At 35.5% G+C, this 27,969-nt stretch overlaps 1 protein-coding gene across 1 annotated transcript; it reads left to right on the top strand.

The window, feature by feature from the left end:
• The first annotated feature begins 373 nt into the window (after positions 1-373).
• Positions 374-26,576, top strand: LOC132111575 (CNK3/IPCEF1 fusion protein-like). The gene is made up of 21 exons (XM_059518991.1): positions 374-654; positions 3,397-3,554; positions 4,382-4,584; positions 4,711-4,795; positions 13,130-13,171; positions 13,602-13,721; positions 15,007-15,066; positions 16,175-16,243; positions 16,715-16,834; positions 18,684-18,772; positions 19,283-19,386; positions 20,168-20,292; positions 20,555-20,588; positions 20,698-20,873; positions 21,756-21,829; positions 22,246-22,317; positions 23,609-23,682; positions 24,053-24,126; positions 24,793-24,889; positions 25,043-25,221; positions 25,780-26,576. The coding sequence occupies exons 1-21, from the start codon at positions 603-605 to the stop codon at positions 26,101-26,103; spliced, it is 2,331 nt and encodes a 776-aa protein (XP_059374974.1). The 5' UTR covers positions 374-602; the 3' UTR covers positions 26,104-26,576.
• Positions 26,577-27,969: the final 1,393 nt, after the last annotated feature.

The raw sequence follows: 27,969 nt of genomic DNA, 5'->3' as shown, positions 1-27,969 counted from the left end.
GATTGCAACAATGAACTATGGGACAGGGGTTGGTTCCAAATACTCAAAAATTCCTCTGTTGGTCAACAAGAAACAATAATGTAACATAACAATGTTAATAATTATATTATGTTAAATTACTGTTTCTTGTTGACTAACTGATTGTCATACGTTCACTAATTTGTAATATACATAATTTACAAACATAATTTTTAAAATATGCCGTTTTATTTTCATTGTGACAATAAAATACAATACAGCTTAGCTGTGGGAACGGCATTTAATGTTTTAAAATAGTTTCCCACACTAGCACCAGAAAGGACTAAGACGAAGACACTAAAGGGTTAAATAAGCTGATCAAAACGCTTGCCGTTTGCGGCGGACAGGGAGTTAGGCAAACGAGAAAACTGATTTGGTCTCGGGACACTGAATTGCCTTGTGAAAGAGTTTCATGAGCCCCTCCCTGTACACCGAAACAGTCGCCGTGCACGCGGACACCAGCGCAGCACACCATTGGTTGAGAGCGCAGCTTTACCTGTAAGAAGGTGTGCCAAACAGACAACAGGATGAACTTTTCTTTGCTCCGATCTACTTCAAGGATTTAAACTAATGCTCCTAAGGTCATGGAGCCCGTAACGTCTTGGAGCACAGAGAGAGTCACCGAATGGCTCAAAGGTAACGGGGTGTTGTTTGTGTGTGTGTTTGAAACCGACGGGTGACTTTATGTCAGGTGTAGAGAGATATGGCCGAATTAAACAGGGACAACTCAAATCCCTAAGGAACAGGATGGTGTTAGAGGAATCAGGAAGCGCCTTTTAGTTTGTTGACAAACTCTCGCGCGAAACTAACTCGCAGCTGGTGAATACAAAAGCGATCTATCTTAACAAACAGTAATGTATTGATACGTCATTCCTCATAAGCGATAAAATCTGCTGCTGTCATTCCCTGTGCGAGTCCAGACTGGCCCACATCGCTCACTATGCGTATGTCTCTATTCTTCGCTCATTTCTGACCAATGTTCTGTGCTTTCACTTTAACACTCTTTAACAACTTTAACACTTTGTTTTAGAATTTACAATAGTGTTTGTGTCGCTTTGCGTTCAAATTGTAGTTGCATTCAGGGGCGCTGCACAAGATCCCGGGCCCTATGCATAAGCAGTCCTAATGGACCCCCCTCCCCTTGAAAATATATATTCCAGACTTTTCAAGGGCCCTCTCTTCCTTTGTGGCCCTGGTAATCAGTACTGGTTTTACCCCCAGTCCGACGCCCCTGGTTGCATTAGTACTATAGTATTGCGTAATAATGTTATGAATGGTTAGTAACGTTAGTTATATTTTGAGGTGGTTGCTTTTCAATACCTTCGTATTGATTTATAATATAACTCAAAAAGTGTAACATGTATTCTGTATAGTACTGCCTTTTCACAAAATATGTAAAAATGCTTCCAGCAGAATAAATAATTACAAATAATACCAAGGGTCGTGTTCAATGCTAAGTTTACTCTATTTATTATATGCCTCTGTTTAGAACAACGGGTCTGAATGGGCTGTTATTAAGAGGATAAAGTTTGTATCTGAGTGTGTGATTTGTGAATGCAGGATGTATTTGTATTGTATTAGTCTTTCTGTTATTTCATAACCTGATATAATGTTTTTCTGTAGGAGTGTTTGTTAGCATTTGTGTGTTTGCTAACTATTAAAGCCTCTGACTAAAATCAGTTGCTATCATTAGACAATATAGTCTTAACTGCTCCTGCTTTCCTATAGAAAACATAGCAGAAGAATTAGGTTTTTATTAAGTTAGAAAACCTAAAATTTACAAGGCATGGACCAAAGGTCAATCAGGACTTGAAGAAATATATGGACATTAGTTATGCCAAGGTTGAGGGTGTGTTTGTAGGATAGGAAATATGCCAGACATTTCAGAATAGGATGACATGTACATAGCAAGTGAAAAAAATGAGGAATAAATATAAAATATTTTATATTTCACATTTTAGTTATCTGTCTTCTAAATTCTATACATTATTCATATCCATTATTCTGTTGGAACCAAACACACATGCACGTAATGTACAAACAGACAAATGTGGCAATCACATAGAATATTGGATAGTGATCCCTAATCTAAAGTGTTACCCTAAAACAGATCTTAACATGAATTTTCCTTGTCTTTTAGTTCAAAGAAACAATTTTTTATTCCTAACACTTTTTATACTATAAAATGTAAGCATAATGAACTCATAATGAAAATATTAGAGATCTCTAAAGGCAGAATAAATATATCAAACCAAATGTGATTACAAAGCCTTAGACCTATTTCTCTGCTATTATACTGCATATTATATGGGGTTTAGAAAAAACAATTATAGTAAAAGACTCTACATGTCTTATGAATCTAGTCTAGAGAATAGTTTCCAGCAGTTATGAAATCTTTTGGCTGTGGATGTGGTTGCATAAAATTCTCACACAACAGAGTTTTCCTCGAGGCCTAACAACAGAATCTTGTGTCACACCAGGGTTTCAAAAGTGCTTTTTGCTGAAGTAAACATAGCAGGTGTGTGTTTTAACATGACTTTCAACAACAGCTGGCTGCACAACTTCAGTGTGCATGACCCAGATGCCTCCTGGGCACCTTGTTCATGCTTGGCCACTCATTTCCTTCCATTATAATGGAGCTATAATAATTGTTTTTGTATGTGTGTGTGGATTGATCAGTGGGTTGTCTTTGTTTCCATTTCTTCATTGTGTGTTTGTATTTCGTTCTTAAAATACATAATTGTTCTCTCTATATTTTACTTGGGTCAGAGATATTTTTTTATCATTAGTTGCCGTTTTAAATGCACTCAAAGTTAAGGGTTGGTTAATTATTATTATTTTTTTAATAGTTTTGAAAGATGTCACTTATGCTTACTAAGGCTGCTTTTATTTAATAAAAAAATGTACTAATAATAATGTGAATAATAATTGCAATTTAAAATAACTGTTTTCTTTTTTTAATATATTTTAAACTGTAATTTATTCCTGTGATGGCAAAGCTGAATTTCCATTATATATAATTTTTTTTTCTTTGAATATTAAGTTCAAACTTTTTTGTAATCATGTAAAAGTCTTTACTTTTGATTTTGATAAATTTAAGGCATCCTTGCCATATAAAAAAAAATAAACAAACGTGCTGACCTCACACTTTTAATGGTAGTTTGTATATATGATAATATTTATATTTTCAGAATGTTTACTGTAATAATATTATTGTAATAATATTTATATTATTAAGATATTTTACATTCTTATCTAGTAACATTTGGTTCTGTGATTAACTTCAAATCTCACTTAAATTAGAATTATTCATGAGCTTAAGTTTCTCTGTGTTGTTTAATTTTATTGAACTTTGTGTCATATCTGTGTGTTTGTCAGGTCTGGATGCTCCTCTACAGCAGTACTCGGTCTCCGATTGGCACCTCTCTGGCTCAGATCTGCTGCATCTTTCATCTACCAGACTGGAGAAACTTGGAGTGCATAAAATAGGACATCAGGAGCTCATACTGGAGGCTGTGGAAAAACTCTGTGCTTTGGTAGGGCCCTTGAGTGTGTGTGCATGCATTAAACTCTGTGAGGACAAAATATGTAAAAATGCTTACAGTAGGGAAAAATACTTCCAAATAATACCTAGGGGTATCTGTAATACCTATTTGTTAGTGTTTGTGACATATGCCTGTCTGCCAACCATATAGAGCCTCTGTTATGGAGGTGAGGAATGCTGTAGGACTAAAATCAGTCACTCATATCATTAGACAGTTCAGTTTTAACTGCTCCTGCTTTTCTATAGAGAACATAGCAGAATAATTATTATTTATTTAGTGAGAAAACATAAAATGTAAAATTTACAGGACTTGGAGGGATATGTGGACATTAGTTATGCCAAGGTTGAGGGTGTGTTTGTAGGATAGGAAATATGCCAGACATTTCAGAATAGGATGACATGTACATAGTAAGTGAAAAAAATGAGGTATAAATATTGCATATTTTATCTTTTAAATGTATGTTATCTGTCTTCTATATTATATACATTATTCAAATTCATATACACACATGAACTTACTGTATAAACATACAAATGTGGCAACCACATTGAACATGTTTTCCGTTAGATTGCTTTTTAATGGACCCTTTTCCAGTGTTCTCAGAATCAGAAGTCATAAAATAAAGTGGTGAATGAAACTACAACACATAATTTTTGTTTACATTTTCACCAACAACAATGATAGCATCCATGATAGCATTTCTGTGACTTTACAAAAGAGGAAAAAAATATCAAGAGATTGATTACGTTGGACAAAAGAGAAAAATTCTGAACCCATTGTAAATGGCACATAACATATTCTTTCTCCTCTCTCCGCAGACATACAGTGTTGGGGGTGACAGTGTGCGCAGTTTGACAGAGAAACTGCGTGCAGTGGCTCACACTCTGCAGATGAGCATACAGGGGCGCTGGCGTGTCAATACCAGTGATGGACAGAGCGCCACCAAGCTGTCACAACAGGTCCTGCAGGCAGTGGTGGACGTGATCACAGCATCCAATGGACTTGTGTCTTTGCTCAACAGGTGAGAGAGAATCACAGAGCAATGTTTACCTGCATGTTTTCATGTACAGGCTGTGAATTTGTGCATGGAGTAGCATTGTGGCGTTTGATTCTTTCTCAGTCATAATATGTATGTCTGTTTTTACAGGTATCAGTTTGCACAGCAGACAGGACAAAAAGCAAATGAGAAAGTTGCCACTCTGTGTAAAGATCTGGACATTACAGTACACAAGGTAAGTGTCATTACAGTGTTTTAAAGGGAGATTTCACCCAAAAAACTTTTATTGTTTGCTCATCATGTTGTTACAGAGTACTTAAGTCGCTCTTTTCCATAAAATAAAAGCGAATGGAGTGGTGACCGTCAAGTTTCAAAATAACAATAAAGCAAAAACTTTGAGTAACACACTGAAATGGATAAGGGTCTTTTTCACATACACTGAACAAAACTATAAATGCAACACTTTTGTTTTTGCCCCCATTTTTCATGACCTGAACTCAAAGATCTAAGACTATTTCTATGTACACAAAAGGCCTATTTCTTTCAAATATTATTCACAAATCTGTGTAAATCTGTGTTAGTGAGCACTTCTCCTTTGCTGGGATAATCCATCCACCTCACAGGTGTGGCATATCAAGATGCTGATTAGACTGCACGATTATTACACAGGTGTGTCTTAGGCTGGCCACATTAAAAGGCCACTCTAAAATGTGCAGTTTTACTGTATTGGGGTCAGTATCTGGTGTGACCACAATTTGTCTCACACAGTGCTACACATCTCCTTCGTGTAGAGTTGTTCAGGTTGTTGATTGTGGCCTGTGGAATGTTGGTCCACTCCTCTTCAATGGCTGTGCGCAGTTTTGGATATTTGCAGGAACTGGAACACGCTGTCGTATACGCCAATCCAGAGCATCCCAAACATGCTCAATGGGTGACATGTCTGATGAGTATGTTGGTCATGCAAGGACTGGGATGTTTTCAGCTTCCAGGAACTGTGTACATATCCTTGCATATGTGTGTGTGCATTATCATGCTGCAACATGAGGTGATGGTCGTGGATGAATGGCACAACAATGGGCCTCAGGAGGATCTCGTCATGGTATCTCGGTGCATTCAAAATGGCATCAATGAAATGCACCTGTGTTCGTTGTCCATAACATACACCTGCCCATTCCGTAACCCCACCGCCACCATGGGCCACTCGATCCACAACATTGACATCAGCAAACCGCTCACCCACACAACGCCATACACGCTGTCTGCCATCTGCCCTGTACAGTGAAAACTGGGATTCATCCTTCAAGAGAACACCTCTCCAAAGAGCCATAAGCCATCAGATGTGAGCATTCGTCCACTTAAGATGGTTACTTCTACTGCAGTCAGGATGAGACCCAGATGAGGATGATGAGCATGCAGATGAGCTTCCCTGAGACGGTTTCTGACAGTTTGTGCAGAAATTCTTTGGTTATGCAAACTGATTGTTGCAGCAGCTGTCTGGGTGGCTGGTCTCAGAAAATCTTGGAGGTGAAGATGCTGGATGTGAAGGTCCTGGGCTGGTGTGGTTACATGTGGTCTGCGGTTGTGAGGCCGGTTGGATGTACTGCCAAATTCTCTGAAACGCCTTTGGAGACGGCTTAAGTTAGAGAAATGAATATTAAATTCACGCGCAACAGCTCTGGAGGACTTTACTGCAGTCAGCATGCCAAGTGCACACTCCCTCCAAACTTGTGACATCTGTGGCATTGTTCTGTGTGATAAAACTGCACATTTTAGAGTGGCCTTTTAATGTGGCCAGCCTAAGGCACACCTGTGTAATAATCGTGCAGTCTAATCATCATCTTGATATGCCACACCTGTGAGGTGGATGGATTATCTCGGCAAAGCAGAAGTGCTCACTAACACAGATTTAGACAGATTTGTGAACAATATTTGAGAGAAATAGACCTTTTGTGTACATAGACAAAGTCTTAGATCTTTGAGTTCAGGTCATGAAAAATTAAGGCAAAAAAAAGTTTTGCGTTTATAATTTTGTTCAGTGTATAAGAGGTCTTTATACCATTAAAAATACTTTAAGTTTCATATATTAAAACATCCTCCTTGTTATAAGCAAAGCATTTATTTAACCAATCTCCATAAACAGATATTATCCAATATATCGTTTGGATAATGTGAGATTTGTGATGTCAGACAGGCAAAAAATTTGTATATGACTGCCTCCAGAGCAAGATATCAACAAATAGACCACCGCCCTGGTGTTCAGTCTTAATAGCTGACATGCCAGTGTTGTTTTGCATAAGAAGTAAATAGAATTATAATACTTATTATGATACTTTTTGCATTGGATACAGTATACAGATGCCTATTCAAATTTGTGACATAGTCCACAAGCTTGAGTGTGCCGACTGAGTAAAGGAACGTTCGCTGTGACGCATCCTATTTAAACAGCTTGTTTGCGTCTCTGTACAGACTTCAAAAGGATCCAAGCATAGGGAGTAAGTGGATCGTTTATTTTAATGGCATCTCAGATTGCGGCAGATAACTATATGTTTGTTCAGAGCACTTGACTACAGATAGTTTTGTAAACAATGCACAGTGTAATGGAGAGTTGGCAAAGAAACTTTTGTTGAAAGAAGAAGCAGCCAATTGTATTGAATCTGACAGCAGCTCTGATGCAAACCGTAAGTTATGATTTTTTTATGTTTTGTCTGTATATAATGTTTTTTTTATGGATAATGTTTGGATCAATGCAGTTGTCTTGATGCTATAGCGAGGGGGCATTGATACTATTTCCTATTCAATGAAGTTAGCCAATCATAACAGTGGCTGTTTACTGACCAGCCTTAAAGTGGCCACCCCCTAAAAATGGGATCATTCTGACAGAAGGTCAGAATGAGGGTCAAAAATAATAATTTTTGTGCATATATATATATATATATATATATATATATATATATATATATATATATATATATATATAAAGTATAGACCAAAAGTTTGGACACACCTTCTCATTCAAAGAGTTTTCTTTATTTTCATGACTATGAAAATTGTAGATTCACACTGAAGGCATCAAAACTATGAATTAACACATGTGGAATTATATGTGGAATTATATACATAACAAAAAAGTGTGAAACAACTGAAAATATGTCATATTCTAGGTTCTTCAGAGTAGCCACCTTTTGCTTTGATTACTGCTTTGCACACTCTTGGCATTCTCTTGATGAGCTTCAAGAGGTAGTCACCTGAAATGGTCTTCCAACAGTCTTGAAGGAGTTCTCCGAGAGATGCTTAGCACTTGTTGGCCCTTTTGCCTTCTGTCTGCAGTCCAGCTCACCCCTAAACCATCTCGATTGGGTTCAGGTCCGGTGACTGTGGAGGCCAGGTCATCTGGCGCAGCACCCCATCTCTCTCCTTCTTGGTCAAATAGCCCTTGATGCCTTCAGTGTGACTCTACAATTTTCATAGTCATGAAAATAAAGAAAACTCTTTGAATGTCTGCCTTTTGTGGTGTTCTTTGTGCAGCTTGCCAACCTAAATTTTTTTTTTTTTTTTTTTTTTTAAGATCCATCTTTTCATGTCCAAAAATTACTTTGTTCTGTGCCTGACACTCACAAACACACTATAATGCTGACAAACACATGGTTTTGATTACACATATTCAATGGACGCTAGAGGGCTAATGCTGTCAGAGAGAGAGGGGCAGAGAGGGGAAGAGGGTGAGAGAGGGAGAGAGAGAGAGAGAGAGAGAGAGGGGGGGGGGTGGCCATTAAAAGTCAGACTGTGAGAACTGAAAGAAGTTTCAGTAGTGTGTTATTCACCTGTGGTGAGCGTACAGGAGAGAAAGTCGCATGATATTCACTTCGTCAGAAGAGCATCTTTCATCTGGACCTGGAACAGTAGGGTTTGTTTTTCCATCTATTGATAATTTCATATTTTAATAAGTTTTGATTGCTTATTGTCTCTCTCTACCATTCATTAAATTGAATGGTAGAGAGTTTTACCCAGAACGCTTCACATGTTTAACAGTCCCCTTTACTTGGGTGCAAACAAAACACACACACACACACACACACATACACACACACACACAGATATTAATCATAAAATGTGTTAACAGAGTCACAGTGTCGTTGGAAATCAGATAGCATCTATTTCAAGATTTGTGTTTGTTTTATCATTCAAAAGGCATCTGAACCATTTGCTTAATGTTTCTTGCAGATTTCTTGTTTGCTTTAAAGTTTCAATTACTTTTTGGAGCTTTTTGTGTATGCAAGGAAGGAAATAAGAAAAAACGTTTTTTGATTCGTGTTGTGACTCAGTCAAACAGCATTGCTAAAGAAGGGAAGGAAAGTGTGGAAATGAGAAAGAACCTACGTGTTTATGTGCTTGTATGGAGAAACAATGTGCAATGTGCACATTAAGAATGTTGACACTTGATACTATCAGCTCCTTTCTGTAGCTGTCACACACACAAACACTAGTGAGTATATCACTGGAGAGTTGTTCTCTCTTCCTTTCTGCTTTGTCACTGGGTTTGTTTTCCTAAAGCTAATGGCATGTTTTCCAGTTTAAATGCATTGTTTTTATACTTCCTGTTTATACTACATACAGTATTTTGGATGTATCATGAGTACAAATTCTTTCTTGTGCTACAATCAGGAACTTTTTCATGTAAGAGCAGCAGCAGTAGTAAGAAAGGAGTTAATGTACAAACTGAAAGGTGCTCTGGATCACCGATCCTTACATAATCATTCATAAAATGGGGTCCAAAAGTCTAAGACCACCAGTAAAAATACTAATGTTACACATTTCCATTCAAAAGTTTAGGATCATTAATTAAGAGAAAATGCATTTGAAACAAGTTTCTTATGCTCACCAAGACTGCATTTATTTGATCAAAAATACAGTGAAAACAGTAATATTTTGATATTATTGAAAAATATTAATGGTATTTGTTTTTAAAATGTTATTTATTCCTGTGATGGTAATTCTCCAGTCTTGTCAGCATCACATGATTCTTCAGAAATCATTCTAATATGTTGATTTTCTGCTATATTTTGCTAAAAAATATATTTTTTATTATTATCAATGTGGAAAACAGTCACTTTTTTTGTAGAAGATGTGATTTTTTTTCACATTAGCAGCATTTATTTGAAATAGAAATCTTTTGTGACATTAAAACATTTCTTTAGTCACTTTTAAACATTTTAATGCATCCTTGCTGTATAAAAAAATGATTTCTTTAAAAATAAAGTCTTACTGACCCCAAACTTTTGAACGATTATATGTGTATATATACATATTTAGAAATATAGAAAAATTTATATTAATTTACATCCAATAAATTCTACATCAAAACGATTCACATCTGATTGAGATCAGAACACTTCATTTCACAGTTCAGTCTAAAGGTTTCTGGAAATAGAGTGTTCATTCTGCTTACGTTTAACACGTTTCTGACATTTAAAGCCATGAAGACCAGGACAGGTGTTAGGGGACAGGCGGGCCTCTGTTCCTTATAGAAACCACGTCAACTGAAGTCAAAGGTCATCATGTAAAGCAAACTCTTCTGGTGATACTAGTGTGCGTCATACGTGGATGAATGTGTCTTGCTCACTGGTGGTGCTGAGGTTTTAATGAACAGATGAACCAATATTCAGTTTCTCCAGGGTTAACCCAGATATGAAGGGAAACTCTTTGTATATATATATATATATATATATAATTGCACCTGTGCATGTTTTGGTGTGTTTGTATGTATTGGCAGCACTGCCCGGGGAGTGTGGAATAATTAGCAGACAGTCAATGACTTTATCAAGAAAGAGAGAGAGGAGTAATGAACTTGAAGACGGAGCGGTGAGGGAGTGAAAGATAGATTAATTAAAAGAGAGATAAGAGGTGGAGAGTGAGAGGGTGCAAAAGGAAATTCACACACACCCACCCACCTACACACCCACACACACACACACACACTATACTGAAATACATCAGTGGATTAAGAAGAAAAGGTCACGTCGATCAGACAGAGGTAGTGTGTGTGCTTGTTTTATCTTTTTTGCCTTGTATATATTTTTCCCTTGATGTTTACACTTCAGAATTTTTTTTGGTATAATATTTGCTGGTTTTTATTAAGAGGAAATTTTATTTAATAAACAATTTTGAAAGTCGTCTCTTAATAGACATAGTAAAAATGCCTTACTGACCATGTAAACATGTAGGAAGGTTTCTATGAAGGTTAGGGTATATTAAATATCCTCAGCTGAGTATAAAAACCAATGGAAGTCAATGGAAAGTTCCAACCATGTTGTTTCCACGTGTTGTTTATGTGTTTGAGGAGTGTAAATGGGTCCATGCGCGATGGAAGGCAGATCTTTTTTTAGTATCTTCAGGTCTGCTGGTCTGTGACCCCTTAATAGAGAATTTGATTTAGCTGTTTGTCTCTGCCTAGAGACAGAACATTTATATACTTTGGTTTGCTCCATATCTGTCATTGTATGCAGCTGCAAATGCAGTTATTTGTCATGCCAGTGAACTACAGAAAGAAGGAGAAGAAGGTGTAGAATGGGGAGAGAACAGCTGACTTGTGTTTTGTCACTGAGGGAAGCTCTCTCTTTCTGCAGTTTTGAAAACAGGGTTAATGATATTTATCAGTGTGAAATGAAGAGCTTTGTTGGGAACTAGAAGATAACAAGGTAAAAGCTTTTGAGCTGAATGAAGCTCCTTTGTGTGAGGATGTCAGCCTCAATAGAACTAAAGGACGAGGAAAACAACAGGACTGGGCAGAAAATGAATATCAGGTGTCCTTCTCCTTTTCAGTTTTTAAACTGAGGTTTTAGTTTTCATTTATATCTGCTCAGCTGCATGCATAAAAAAGAAAATAGGGCTTTAAAAAAAACAGTACGAAACAATGCACAGCAAAATATCAAAAGACAAAATATTCTCCTCTTCTTACCTCATTTAAAGTAGCAATGAAACAGAAGTAGCAACAGATGTTTTCTTCCGTATTGTGGTGTAAATCCAAGATTTTTTAAATAGGAAAAAATGAGGACAAGGACTTTATGTACACAGATTTATTGCACTGAAAAATGGAGGCAGATCTGAATGTAGGCTTTCACACGATTGTAAGAAAGGGGTTAGGTTTAAGCCGAATGATTGGAGAAGCCCAGTATATTTCAACAGGTAGAAGCCTGTAGTTAGTTATTATGACATTTTTATAAAAAATAATGATGTAAAAAAAAAAATTTAATAAACATATTTGCATCCGGATAATCAAAGTCACAAAATTATTAAAAAAGTAGAGAGGTAGATGACATGTCTAATGAAAATAACAGCTGATTCTGTGAACTACTTTGTAGTTTCTGATTCGGATTAGACTTGGTTGTATCTTATCCCGCAGTGATTAAGATGAGATTTATTGTGGTAAATCAGCAAGATGACTCATATCAGCAGTAAGGACTGACCTGTCCTTGAACTGTACTATAATGACCTATAAAAGACACTCTGGCAGTTTTCTTTGACAGGGTTTGAATACACAGTAGAACATATTAAGCTAAATTACACTAAAGACATGACAAGTGTCATATCTTCAGTGAAATCATTCCATCCAGTCAAATCATTCCATTCTGTCATTCCCTTCAGTTTTACGTTTACATCTGTTTCCCTGGCAGTGGCATCTTAGTTCCAAGCACTTGTGCATTAAAAAACTGCTCGGAAGCACAACTGTATGCTTATCCAATCATCTCAAACAAAGCAGATAATTGCTCTCATTTAAAATTGAATCCCAGCAGCCACTGCTGTGTTAAATCGCCAACTCTCTGTCAGATCTCATTTTTTTACTCAACACCGTGGGTGCATTTATAGGGGAATTGAGAGGTTTATTTCTAAACAATAATTTTGACATATTTTATATATAAAAAAAAACACACACACACATTTATAAAATATACTGTATTCTAAATATAATTGAATATTGAGCTTAAGCTAACAAGCAGTAGAATGAAAAGTAATAATAGTGATTCTTGCCTTAACTAACTCCACTGATGGTTTACCTCTGAACCTGTAATGTTTTGATGGACCACTGGAATGAATGCAAACACTGGGATTCAGTGTTTATCTTCAGGAATGTTGTATAAGAACCATCTCATCAGTAAATCAGGAGATGTGAGGGTGCACTTTTTCTCTTGCCACTGATCCTCAGCAGCCAACCTAATCCTTTAATTAGACTATGATCTACATGTTCCAGTCATTACGTATTACGTATCACGAGTGTGTGTGTGTGTGTGTGTGTGTGTATGCAATCTGGTTCTTAGGTCTTGTACAGCTCCTGTAATGGATTAAATGGTTTGAGGGTTGTTTGCTGTGTGTTAGCGGTGTGCAGTGTCTCTCTGTTTAAGGAAGTGTTTCATTGAGAAGTGTGAGGGAGCTGAATCAGCCCCGGCGTGAGTGGGTTAGGTAAACTCCCTTCATGTGTGTTTGTAGACCTCTGAATTCTGGATCAGAGTCCTCAGTGGGAGGAAGCACTTGCATTTTTAGTGAATGTTCTCATTTCTCTCTCTCTTCCACGTAGGAAACCGCTGTGTTTGAAAAGGAGAAGGACATCATCTCCATAGTAAGAGATCATGGGTCTTCTGTCTTCACTCTTACTTTCTACATATTTTGATTATTTGAATTATATTATATTATATTATATTATATTATATTATATTATATTATATTATATTATATTATATTATATTATATTATATTATATTATATTATATTATATTATTTTTTCAGGATTCTTTGATGAATACAATTTTCAAATGAACAGCTTTTATTTGAAATAGAAATCTTTTTTAACATTACATATGTCTGTCACTGTTGATCAGTTTTCTTCCAAAAAACATTTTAATGACCACAACCAGTTAAATGGTAGTATACATAACTCTTTATATTCCAATAATACATGTGATAATAGTTGTTACTTCAGATGAGATGATCCATCTTCAATTAACAAGACATTTGTTTTTCTTTTTCTGCCTCGCCGTCTCTCTTTTTAGTGTCGTCAGTTGGTAGCAGTGTGTGATGAGATTTTGTCTGAAACCCCATTGCCTCTTCTTACCCATACTGCCCAGCTGGAGAGTGTCGACCTGGTCCCAGCTTCACCAGGAGATCAAGTGGTAATGACTTCTTTACAGTAATTCATTCTTTCTCTATTTCAGCTTCTTTCCTTGTTGTCCAATTTCACAATTAATTACAAAGTAACCGCAAGTACCACATTGAATTAAACATGAAACTCTGAAATAGAAAGACTGAAATATAATTTTCTTGTAAGACATACTCCAGTGATCTTGTTTTAATTTTAACTTTGAAAAAAGAATGTATAAAGTTCAAGTTATTTTCAATATTAAATGTTTATTTGGATACTTTGCATTAATTTGCGAATGTTAAATATCTGATGCTTAGTATAGAGTTACAGATGGGAGTTTAAACAAAATATTCATTTGAATATCATCTTTATCCCTCTCTGTCTCTCTTATCTCCTTCTCTAAACACAGTTCAAATCATTTCTACTTAGTCCATTTACTTTGAATTGTATTCAGCTGATATGTTGCTAAGGGTAAGCTATTTAAAGAGAGTTTAATTATGTAAAGCTCTTCCTTTCTGTACTTTAGACACAAACACTTGGCAGTTCCAAGTTCTTCTGTAAGGTGTCTGTGGACTGATAAATTATTCAAGTAAAAATTGTATAACTGGTTTAAATTTCCCCTTTTTGAGAACAGTCATACTCTTTATCATTTTTGACGTTTGAGGTGAATTTGGGTCCTTTTTGTTTTGTGTGTCTTCAAATTAGACACAAACACACAATGCAACATGTATGATTACATTGGCAGTCAACCACAAACCATTCAAGGAAATCCAATAAGAGGGTTTCAGGAATGTCTGTCAAAATATAAAAAATACTGGTGATTCTTGCCAAGTGAGACCTGCCTCCTGGAGAGAAGTTGTGGGAAAATTCATTAGGTCTATATTTTGACATATTGAATTGGCATGAGAATATAATAACTTGACATGATCTGTTATTATTGATGTGATATATACTAATGGATTCAGTTAGCCTTAGGTTGGACCAAACTGGTTCATTGTCTCTTAAGCAGGTGTTCTCTGTACTTACAGCTTATTTTCAATACTATTTAGATCCAACTTGGACTGACATCTGATACTGCTGTTGATTCATTGACCAGTACCAGTTTGAACATGCTCCCTCAGTTCTCCTTTTGAATTTCTTGCCATAATTCTGTCAGGATAGCCGAATATTAAAACAAGCCAGCAGGGTTGATTTATTTCAATTACCAGCCCACATTCTCATCTTGCTTATAGGAGCCAATATCAAATCCGCTTAATTCTAGTTTAGCTAAGGTCTAAATATTCTTGGCTTGATATGCACATTATTTTTTCACATAGGGAATTGAGATCACCACCACAGGATCCAGAAATCATTTTGTCACTGGGAAAGCAGCAGAGGTAGGACGGGTTGATGGTACCCCACTGCTTCATTTATTTAACCAATATTGAAAAGTATCATTTTGTTTTTTAATGTATTTATTTAGGGAGAAAATGTCTGTTTTTTTTGTTTGTTTTTTATCATAAACGAATGTAAAACATCCCTTAAATTGTCTGCTGGGAGATATTGTTTGCAGTGAATGCATGCATGAATGAATTAGCTCAGAAGAGATTGAGTAAACTTCCTCCTAGGGGAAAAGTGTGCTAGTTAAAGGTGTCTGGACTCACTTAAAACAAGAATCATGGGTTTGAATTGTTAGCTCATTTTTCTTTCTTATAATGACCTGAAAGAATGAGATAAAATGATGCTTCAAAGTGAACTGGCTTCATTAGGGTCAGAAATAGGAGAAGAGGGAGTTGTGATGCCATACTCTTTAGTTTCATCTAAAAAAAAAAAAGGCGTTATTATTATAGACACACACACACACACACACACATTCAAATTAAATTAAATATTACATTTATGCATTTAGCAGACGCTTTTATCCAAAACGACTTACAGTGCATTCAGGCTAAACTTTTTTACCTAACATGTGTTCCCTGGGAATTGAACCCACAACCTTGAACTGCTAATGCAATGCTTTACCACTTGAGCCACAGGAACACTATGGGATACACAAATACACTAATGCACACACAAATTATATATTTAAAAAATTTAGGGGTGTTTTTTTTAATAATTTTGAAAGATATGTCTTATGCTCAAGACAGCATTTATTTGATTAAAACAAATACAGTAAAAAGTAATATTGTGAAATGACATTACGGTTAAAAAAACAGTTTTAAATTTTAATATATTGAAAAATGCTATTTTTTTATGTGATATAAAAAATTAATTTGACGTTTAATTTTTGAACAGTAGTGTAAAATAATCATCCAATCTTAAAGATGTTGATGCTGCATTCGAAAATTCACTTAGCTTGATGTTTCTGCTTGTGGACAGTTCCTTCTAAGCCACTACAATCATTCCTTTGGTATTATTGGTATTAGTAATAATTTTTGTGCTGATATACTTATTAGTGTGTCTCAGAACACTGTGTTGTACATAACCATAAATCCTGTCTTACAGTCTCCTACAGAGATCTGTGAGAAGATTTTAGCGGGAGATGAGGTCCTTCAGGTCAACGGACAGATAGTTGTAAGTGGTAACAGTTCAATGCTAATAACATTTAACTGTATTTATAGTGATATACTAGTGTTATTTACATAAAGACTGCTATAAGAACGGAAATTAGTCAGGGTTCTAATGAGAGGGGCTGAACCCCGGTTTAGCAAAGTAAGACTCTTCAGTCTATTTGATGACCTGCAAGCTGGATTTGAGCAGATGTCTTTTGTCCACTAATTTGGATTATCAATAGTTTGTGGCCTAGTATCCTATGATTACTGATAAGCAGAGAAGAAAAACAGTGGTTATTCCAGACAAACTAAATCTCTATAGAAAGAGATTTTTAAATTCAAAAAGCAATTTTAACTTTAGTAAATAAAAAAACTATCACAGTTTTCTGAAAATGATCTATAGATAGGTGCAGCAACAAGCATTAGTTCTAAAAGAATCACCAATTTGGATGCAAATATACATTTATTTCATGCAGTGTAACCGATATTTCAGGTTGGTTGGAGCCGGGCAAACCTTGTTAAAAAACTGGAGGAAAATCCGAATGGAGTCTCTCTGGTTTTGAGGAGGCTTCCAGGGTTCCTGAAACGCAAGGAGAGCCAAAACAAGTCTGAGGTACTAGAGGTACTACTCATCCTTTTATTCAACATATGCCACATTAAGCATTTTCAAAATACATATTTACATTATGTATATAGATACATTATATTAAAATATTAACAAAAATTTTATTAAATATTAAAATACTAGTTTTATACAGTTTAGCTCAAAGACACTGAAATCAGTTTCATTTCCTAGGAGTAGCCTATGTCTACTTTGTTAATGCTAGACAGAACTTTGTGGACTGAACTGGTCTGAACGTCCACACTGTTATTTTGCATATGAACTCATTGTACTCAATACAGAAACTGAGATTAGCTGTCACTGGAAAGAAAGGATGAAATGTTTCACTATCATGACTTATCTGTGGAATCTCATCTCAGCCACATAAGGAAAAATCCTGCTTTTAGGAAGTCATAAATTACATAGAAATGTGAAATTGTGACATAAAAAGCCACATAGTTACGAAGTCAAAAGTTGTAACAATTTTTACTTATCATAATTGTATTATTATTATTAGTAGTAGTAGTAGTTATGATTTACCAAAACATGATTTGCTGGCATGAGGTTTCATACATGTCATATATCAACAATATACTGTGTATTTTCACACATTTTGGTGACGTTCATTCATTTACTATTCACTATATAATGAATGTCACTTCATTTCTTATATGATGAAAGAGTGAGCTTAAATTAATGTACATTCAGGTAGTGATAATAAAAATAAAAATCAGTTTTTCCTAACCAAATGCAGATGGTTTGAATCTGGTCTGTAAAAAGTTCCTTGTGGAATTTTTGTGTGTGTGTTGCAGTCAGATACAGTAAAAAAATATGATTTTTGCTGTTCGCCTGACAAAACCAAACTGTTTTGATGGTGTTCAATAACCAGCTGAACACAATTCTCATATGAGGTGCTGCAAGCATTTTACACTGTTGGTTCTTATAGCGGTTGCTTTGCAACAGATTTATTGACGTCACATGTTCACATCATGTCACATGTGGTTATGCTTGTTCAATAAGCAATGCGCACATTTCCTCTTTGTGATTCTCTCTCACACATACAGACTCAGACATGCACACTGAAATAAACATTTTCAGATGGAAAAGAGACAATCCCATTTTCATTTGAACATGTTATGCATTAAGAGCATCGTCATGACAACAGTGACTTCCTAGCCTCCAGTCTCCTGTGACTGCAAACACTCAGTAGGACAGTGTGTGATGTAGCAGTCATGTGGATTTTAAAATGATTGGGTCTGTTGGTGACCCTGAGGGACTGATCCATGAGGATGTGCAAGGAGCTCAGACAAACACACAGACCCACTACATACTGATGAGTCCAGACACAAGACTTTTTCACATCAATTTCTGAGCTATCAGGCACATTCCAGTGGTGTTTTAGTATCACTGATATACTATTATAGTTTTTCTTAATATTTTAAATGAGATTTTATTTTTATTTCGGTTTTCATTTTCATAAAATAATATTTGTAATAGTTTTAGTTAATGAAAATTCATGTTTAAATGAGGACATGCTATAGACACAAATTGTTTTCATATAGCCTAAAGTAATCCTAAAATTAAACATATATATATATATATATATATATATATTCGCTCAAAAAGTATTGCTTAATAAACCCAAACACAGGGAGCAGCACACAGTCTTATTGGTAACAGAAACATAAAAGGTGTCATACATGCCACAAACGTACCACGATCATTCACAAGACATGAAAATGAACTCATTGTCACACACCTAAAATGTCTTGCCAACACACTTCGCCTCATGAGTCACTCTCTGCAGCGACATTGGGTTTTTCCAAACATCTCATCAATCTGATCAATTCCTTACTTTCAGAGAGAGGGGGAAGAGGAAGAAGAGGGAGAGAAAAACAGTCATTCTCTCCTGGGCAGGGTGGCAGCTTCAGTCCACTCTCTGTCCTTTAGGTGAGTATCCTCAGATGCTTATTCCGATGCTAAATCTGCATGATTTCAGGCTCTGTAGATGCATTTCAAGTCGCTTATTTCATGTTTGTTTCATGTTCCCCATTGAGGGGAGGAAATTAAAGTAGTTGGAGCCTTTAAAATATTAATTTTCTCATGTAACCTACAGTATAATACTGTGTATAAGAAGTGAAAGTCTCCATTTCTCTGCCTGTGTGTTTCATAATCTAAATTCTTCTTTCATAACTCTTTTCTGTGAGCTACAGTGATGACATGCAAGTGATCCCCTGTCTCAGGTCTGTGCGTGTGTGTGTGTGTGTGTAGGGCATGGCTGAACTGAATTTGAATGTGAACTATACTATGTGTGTGTTTGGGTCAGTTTATATGGCATTGAAGCTGCTTCTGTGTATGTAGCACTGCAAAGGGCCAATTAGCCGACTGTGTTTTTCGATTAATTTTTTAATTTTACATGCTTTCATATAGGGTTTGTGTGTGTGTGTTTATGTACCACAGATCAGCATCAGACGGCACACATCATTTCAGAAGGGAGAAATCAGCTATTTCTAGTGAACAAAGCTCTAATGAACAGCAGCCAAACACCTTGAAGCCAGGGGCAGGTAAGAGTCACCACAGACTTCACAGAAAATATAGAAGACATCAGCTGGGAAAAGAAAAAGGAATAATTCTACAGACTTTTTATGAATCCTGTCAATTCAGAAGTAATAAGTAAAATGTTTACACACATCATAAAACAATGGTGTATATATAGTTTTACTCACTGCTTTCTTTTCAAAAGTTTGAGTTCAGTACGATTTTATTTTAAAGAAATTAATACTTTCCTTTAGCACCGAGACATTAAATTGATCAAAAGTGACAGTAAAGACTTTTATAATGTTACAAAGTGTTTTTGAACTTTTTATTAATCAAAAATGTACCACAGTTTCCACAAAAATGTTAAGCAGCACAGCAGGTTTTTTTACCGTTGATTATTATAAGAAATGTGACACTTCTTGTGACACTGAAGACTGGAATAATTGTAAACCATGTTAAATACAAAACAGTTTTTTTTTATTGTAATACTATTTTACAATATTAGTTTTTTACTGTATCACCAAATACATGGATTATAATAAATAGATTATTTTAAAAATATATATATATATATATATTTTTTTTAAATATTTTTCTAAAGCTATATTTATATATAAACAGCATAAAATAGCCTGGACTAGCTCTTTAATTGATTCAGCTTTAAGCTAATCTTTTCATCGCCCATAGTTTCTTTGGTATTCTTTGTTGCTGAGCATATAGATTTGTTGCTTAGCTTACAGACATTTACAGCTCTAATTTCATCTTGTAAGCTCGTTAAAATATTTTACTATGTCTTCACTTTAATAGAATCTCAGCGTGCAAGTCGAAACAGTTTGGAAATAGGTTCACCTGCAGAAAGGAGTCCATCCCCACGAAGCCCAGAGCTCAACCGAGCCAGCACAAGCTCCTGTCCTGACATGGCAGGACTAAGAGTAAGAACAAAAACCTTTAATGCATTTATAAACATACATTTGGTATGACATACAACTCAGTACACTTTTGTAATCAAAAAGCATTTTGGAGAGATATTGTAATGATTTGTCACATTTCTGTCATTTGAGGAACTTGAGTGTGCATCCGTTTGGGGCATCTCACAGTAAAGTGTTTCTAATGTGGCAATCTGATAAAATCAGCAGCAAGACTTCTTTAAAACCCTGTGATCTCAGTGTAATTATACATTCCTTTTTACCGCAGGAGGAAAAGGAGAACAAAAAGAGTTGTACTAAAGGTCAGGCATGGATTTGTTCATTCATTATTTTCACAGTATTTTTTCTAGGACACCTTATTTCATCCATTGCAAAATAATGACACCTCCCTGATATGTATGTACACTTAAGGAACACGGACAGCGTTGAGCCGCAGGAAGGTGTCCTGTCGTGAACTTGGCCGCCCAGACTGTGACGGATGGCTTTGGAAGAAGAGAAAAGAAACAAATGTCTTCATGACTCAGAAATGGCAGCGATTTTGGTTCGTCCTGAAAGGTCCTACAATGTATTGGTATAACAGCCAACAGGTTAGTACGAGTTTACTTGTAAAGCGGTCGTGTTCATAAAGTGCCAATCTGTGTAACCAATTAGAAGTATCAAAATTATTACATTTAGAACTTTTTGTAAAACTGAAAGAAACACTCCTTGAAAGCATTTTCATCTGTACTAGAGATGCACAATGTATTTGTAACATATTGGATGGATGATATTAAGTATTTCCAATTTTTTGGCCGATACTGGATAGTTAATTGCGCTTTATTGTCTATTTTTACAATAAGATGACCTTTATCGTCATCTAATGCTCATTTATCGTTAACCTTTAAACAATTTTTCTTTTCTTTCTCTAAGAAATATATTAAAAACATTTAATAACTGTAAAATATAATCTCTAACCAATCTTACAATGAATATCCATTATTCATACTGTACATTTATATTATTGTGATGTAAATTTACTTTTTGCATCTAACAAGATTATCACATTTTCTTTTTAAAGGGATAGTCCACCCAAAAATTAAAATGCTATTTTCTGTTGCTGGTAAAAAAGGAAAAGTTTTGGTACCCATTGTATTTTTGGTCCACACAATGAAAGTCAAAAGGGGAAACTGTATATTTACCAGCATTCTTTAAAATATTACACTTCATGTTCCTCAGAAAAAACAATATGATGGAGAGAGAATTATAGAAATTATGACAAAGTATTTATTTTGGGGTGGGCTATTCCTTTAAATTACTGAGACAAAATTGTGTCACATTTTAATATCTGCGTTTTATACATAACATGAGACTAATTATCAGCTTATCGGTTTATCAGCCAGAATTATAATATCTGTGTATTTCTATCTCTTAAAATCTGGTAATGTAGTAGATGTACTGAAAATAATTATTGAACCCATATATTTGTGCAGGAGGAGAAGGCGGAGGGCTTAATCAAAATCGGCAGCTACAATATAGAGAGCGCAGGAGAACACAAGAGGAAGTAGTGAGTATTTTCTGCACAAGACAGAAGATGCTGCTTCTGGTTACCCAATCCTTATTTGCAGTTGAGTCAAATTTGAAGGGAAGTGTATCTGTTGACTGAACGTTAAACCCCATTCGGCTTGATTGTTTGTGTTCACACGGTCATAAAGAAACAGAAGTCGTCGGTCTCCTTGGACTCTATGTTTGTGGTTGGCTGCGAGAGTATCAGATGCAGGAGGCCAGTTAGCCAGAGATGTGTGAATAACACAGAATTACACTTTACATTCCTCAGAGCTTCCCCCGCAGTCCACAGACACTGAACAGCACAACCTGCCACCATGATGACAAATTAGTTTTTATTTTTTCATTAAGCTGCTAAGGCTTCTGCCCTAAGATTAATGAGTATTATCATCTGATCTCTTTCTCTTTATCTCCTAGTGTATTTCAAATGTGCCACCAGCGCTTCCAGAATTTTATCTTCGCTGCTGATAATGTAAAAGACATGAGCAAGTGAGTGTGGCTGCATATAAACAAGCATGTTCTTTACCGCTGCATCCAAACAACAAACATTCATGACTTTATAGCTTGGAGAGCATTTCGTTCAAACGGTTTTGTAAAACATGGCAAAATGTCACAATGATTAGATCTTACGGCGCATCTGCAGTTTCTCTTCATGTGCAAATGATTGTGCATTGACCTTTTGAATTAAAATAGATGTGTTAGATGCAATGACATTGCATTTTTAAAGGTGGAATATGTGATGTGAAAGTACTTTTTAAAAATGTAATGTGCATAGCCAACTATAAGCGATTCACATGTTGACTTCAAACAATAGTGTGAGGGAGTTTAGAATAGATTGCATATATTGACAGCTGAGTATTTTTACACTATCTGCATTGTTGTATTAATTAAAGGAATTATACAAGTCAGGTAATGTATAAAGACTCACAAGATCTGACACATTTCCAGACCAGTCCAGTAGACTACAATGATCTAGCAGACTTTGCAGGTTATTTATGCTCTTCTCTTTTGGTGCCTTTAATGCAGTGGTTCTCAACCTTTTTGACCCTTTCATCCAAAACAATATTCGAAAACTGATGTGAGCTGTTGTAATAAAAATAACTAGTCTCAAAAATATGTCAGTTTAATGTTGTACATTTTATTTTGAATGTTTTGTAGGATTTTAATTAAGATTGTTAGTATGACTAAATTTAAATAATCTTAAGACTTATTTGGGCCCCCTTGAAGCTTGCTGAATCCCCCTAATGGGATTGGCCCCCTGGTTGAGGACTTTTATTCCATTGACAAAGAAATTCCACAATTTAATTTTAAGTACTATTATTACCCGCTCATTTGGCAAACAATAATATTAGACCAATATCAGGCAACTTAATTTGTCTGGATCTAAAAAGTTTTATAACTTTTATGTCCATTGTTTTCATTCCATTATGAATTCTACAAAGATCTAATGACTCTGACCTCCTGAGTAGCTCTTGAGGAGCTGCAGTAAAGCAGTGAGTCAGACACAGAGAGCAACAGTGTTGTTCTGTGACACTGGAGATTGTGTGAATGCACACACACACACACACACACACACACACACTCATTAGGTTTTACACATTCAGGATATCTCACAGGTCACCTCTGCCCCCTATTGGACTTCACCTAATACAACACAAAACAAATCACAAGGTGCAAATGAAAAGTTGGGAGACATGTGAATTGTTGATAAATTAGCTCTCTCTCTCTCTCGCTCTCTCTCTCTCTGTCTCTCTCTCTGTCTCTCTCTCTGTCTCAACAGATGGATTAATTGCTTAATCGCAGCCATTCAAAAATATAAGAAAAATGTTCAAAGTCAGCCAGACAATGAAGAAGGTAGGAAAACAACACATTCACATTCAGTTATTTTTAATAGCTGGCATCTTTACGCTGCCAAGTTAAGGCGGTTCTGTGACGGCTCCAAGTTCTGTGAAAATATGCAATGGCGAATTAAATCTGTATTTAAATATCAGCTTTGATTTAGTGAAATGCTACATGAGAGCCTCTTTACATTTTTGTCAATCATTGGACATGCATGAAAATCAGCAGTAAGCTTATGAGTGTTTATTTTGTTTTATATGATTATGATTCTGTCAGAAATATATTTATTCCACCTCTTTATTTTATTCTGTGTGTAAATGCATTTTTCATGGTATATATGCTGTTTGTATAATACTTAGTCTGTGTAAAATGTTTTTGTTGTCAGAATGTTACAGTGAAACTGAATCTGAGGAGGAATCTTCCCGTTCACCACTTTCTCATCGGAAGAAAGTCAATACGGTGAGGGAAAACAGATACATATGCGCAAACAGACAACAAACACTCCTTTTGTTCCAAGCATGTACGATCTTATTTTTTTCTGTGGAATGCAAAATTAGATACTTACACTACAATCCAAAGGTTTGGGGTTTAATCAAAAATACAGTAAACAATACATTTGTGAAATATTCAATTTTATAATTAAAATAATTGTTTTCTGTTTTAATATATTTTCATATATTATGAAATGTAATTTAATTCTGTGTTGGCAAAGCTGGATTTTCAGCAGCCATTACTCCAGTCTTCAGAAATCATTCTAAAATGCTGATGTGCTGCTCAAGAAACATTTCTTATATTATCAATGTTGTAAACAGTTGTGCTGCTTAATATTTTTGTAAAAACCGTAGTAGATTTTTAATGCGACATTATAAAGGTCCTTACTGTCACTTTTGATCAATCGAATGGATCCTGACTAAATAAGAGTAATAAACTTTTGAAATATTTTGTAGAATATTGCCACTTCACCTTCATTTTGTGGAAAAGAGCTGCTAAGATCATCTGCAATAAATACAGAATTTTATAATAAACAGAATTATTTTTTTTCCATTATCCAAACTAACTAATGTGGAAAATGACTGTGTACCTTTCCTTTAGAACATAAAATATTTCTTCTTTCTTTTGTCATAGAAAACTCAATCAAACACACTTCCTCGAACAAAGGGAAAGCAGAACAGGGTGTCCGAGCCAATTACCATTTCACAAGCAGGGGGCAGTAAAATTGCAGGTAAAGGATAATCCAAAAATGTTATATTCCTCTTTATATCTTGTATCTTTAAATCCTTATAGCCATTTCAAAGCTGTGTCAAGCTAAAAACCAGCTTCTTAATAAAAAAACAATACTTTAATTAAACAAGCAAAATCTCACTGTGTTTCTCAGGAAATGTAGATGAGATGGATGAAATGTTCCATAGCCTGAAGAAAGGAGGAGTGTCTCTAATTGGTCGGAATCAGCCGACAACTCATGACCAGCTACGTAAATCCTTCATCAAACGCAACAAAAACCCTGTTATCAATGAGAAGATACACACACTCCGTGCCCTCCAGAGCACACTTAAGGTAAGACATGCATTTACACACACACACACACACACACACACACACACACTAACAACCCAACCCAAAAAAGAAAAGAAAAGAAAATAAATAAATACTTTTATTATTATTATTATTATTATTATTAAGAATGCGTTAAATTTGTTACAAAAAAAATCAAAGTAAATTCTATTTTAAATAAATGCTGTTCTTTTTTAACTTTATAGTAATCAAAGTTTACACAAAAATATGTTTTCAACATTGATATAAGATCCATTATTAATCATTGCGTACCAAATCAGCATATTAGAATGATTTCTGAAGTCTCCTATGACACTGAAGTTTTAAATTGTAATACAGTTTCAAAATGCTACTGTTTGTACTTTGTTTTTTATTAATTAATACTTTTTTTGATCGAATAAATGCAGCCTTTGCTGAACATTCATGACAACTTTAAAAACATAGGAAAAAAAACCTTAATTATTCCAAACCTTTGACTGGTAGTGTATGTAAATACCCAGGTAGAGTAGGTCAGGCACACGGCGGTCTCTTCATTTCTCACTGGCTGCTGGTGTTTCTTAGGCGAAGGAAGCAGAACTTCACCTGATTAACAAGATCCTGGACGACTCTGAGTTCTCACCACAGAAGTACCGTCAGTGGAAGGAGTTCAATGAAGACCTGCTGCAGGACATTGAGAGACAGTACAAACAGACGATCTCGCCAAGCATAGACACAGTGTCCAAGACCAACAGTGAGGCAAGCACACTGAATCTGAGTGATGAAGAACAGTTGGTAGATGCAGAGACACCTGTTGATGGAAGCTCCACTTCTGCAAAGAACCAGGTGCCGATGCAAACGCATACCACAGTCACAGAAGAAACTACAGAGGACTACTTTTACATATGACACTTGTGCAGGTTTTGTGAACACAACTGTGTTCTTCCTGTGCTGTATTAAAATATATAACGAAACGAGAAATGAAAGTGCAACACTGGGATAAATGTATGGATCTCAATTGCAGCCATCTGGGACAGAGGCTTAAGTCAGACAAAAACTGGATATATAAAGTCAGACATCTTACGTCTGGCTGTTTTACCTGATGTAAGATCCATCATCTGTTGATTCACTATAAACATCAGTGAATTTATTATGAACTGCATAATGCTGGCAAAAGAACAAATCTAACTTAAAGCACTTGCTAAAGGATGTTGATTATACTGGTGTATGTAATTTTAAATATATATATTTTAGATTAATTATATTAATATGATGCATTTTTTACATCAGGTATGTGTTTAAGGTTTCCCTAAATATGTAAAAAATATATATATTTTATGAATGTTTCTGGTATGTTCAGACATGATAGGCAAGAATCTATTGCTTTTCTATAATGTAGACAATTGATAGCAGTGTAGATCCTGAAAACAAGTTTAGTAGGCTCAAAAAGTATATTTCCTGAGGAAAAAAAAAAGATTATTTTTTATCTATGCCTTATTGTGCATAGTTTGTATTAAATGCCCAGCAATGGTCATTTCCCCAGAATTGCCACACAGTGGCGCCCTGTGTTTTGGTCATGTTTTGGTCACACTCCAGTCACCTGTTCATTTGAGTCTTTCAGTGTTTTTATACCAACAGTGTATAATCATACATGTAATGGTTGCTTTATATATGTGCTTTTGTGTCTTCATGCACCTGTAGACAAAGGAAAAGGTCCCAAAGTTTAATAATAATGTATTGGTTTTTTCTGTAAATTTTTGTTTATACACACAAACATGTAAACAGAGATAAGAAAAAAGAAAGAAATAGAAACATGAGATTTGAATTATATTTGTCATTTGCCTTGTTAATAAAAAGTGTACACTGTATGTTTATGCAGAGCCAAAGGCAATCTCACCACACCTATTCAACCGAAATAAAAAACAATATACACACACACACATATTTTTACCATACAGTAATTCTGCTCTACTAATAAACTAAAACTAAGTTTTCCTCCTTGCATGATAAGTTTTGATGTATTTATTTATTTGTGTGTGTGTGTGTGTGTGTATAAAATTTGATCAGATTATCTAAACCAATCAAGTGAAATGTTTGATTGTCTCAACCCAAAACGTGTACTGGCAAAAAAAAAAAAAAAAAAAGTAGGTCTCAGGAAAAATGTATCTAAACTCATGACGTGATCTGACCTCAGCTTTTTGCGATGTGGGAATGTACAGGTCAGGCGGCTCTGTGTTTACATTTACTCATTATTAGTTAGCATGACAAGCCAATAGATGGTTTGAGCAGATGTGATGACAGAAACGTTACAGGCAGTCTTGTTTTCCCATGACAGGCAGTGGGGGTGCATTTAATCAGTAGCCTACCCAGTGTTGCCAGATTGTGCGGCTTCCCGCCCAATTGGACGGTTTTGAATTTGATTGTGCGGGTAAAAATTGTCTTGGGCGGGTGGACAAAATTTGGGCTGGTTTGGGGTCAGTTTGGCGGTTTTCAAAAATATAAATTGTATAGGCTAATTGGCTAACAAAAAGCGCAAAAGTGTGCATATACTGCATCCGAACAGTCATCACGTTGTTATAAACTGCAGTGCAGAGGTGCTGATGCTGATGTGAACGTCGCGGCCGTACTTTTAACCAATCACTAGTGATCTACAGACACACGTGATGATTCATGAGCAATAACGGATCTAATTTTAAATGTATGAACTGTATGAGTGATCATAATGCCTAAATATATGTTACATGGATGGTAAAGAGTGGGAGAGTGTTTTAACAC

This window comes from Carassius carassius, chromosome 31 (assembly GCF_963082965.1).
Source record: "Carassius carassius chromosome 31, fCarCar2.1, whole genome shotgun sequence".
Taxonomy (NCBI): domain Eukaryota; kingdom Metazoa; phylum Chordata; class Actinopteri; order Cypriniformes; family Cyprinidae; genus Carassius; species Carassius carassius.
This window is presented reverse-complemented; position numbering and strand designations above follow the sequence as displayed.

Excerpts from the sequence above, each read along its gene's own strand:
- LOC132111575 (XM_059518991.1), top strand. The coding sequence starts at position 603 with ATGGAGCCCGTAACGTCTTGGAGCACAGAGAGAGTCACCGAATGGCTC. Across the intron at positions 22,318-23,608 it reads AATGTAAAAGACATGAGCAA|ATGGATTAATTGCTTAATCG; the intron begins GTGAGTGTGGCT and ends CTGTCTCAACAG. Across the intron at positions 25,222-25,779 it reads CCCTCCAGAGCACACTTAAG|GCGAAGGAAGCAGAACTTCA; the intron begins GTAAGACATGCA and ends GGTGTTTCTTAG.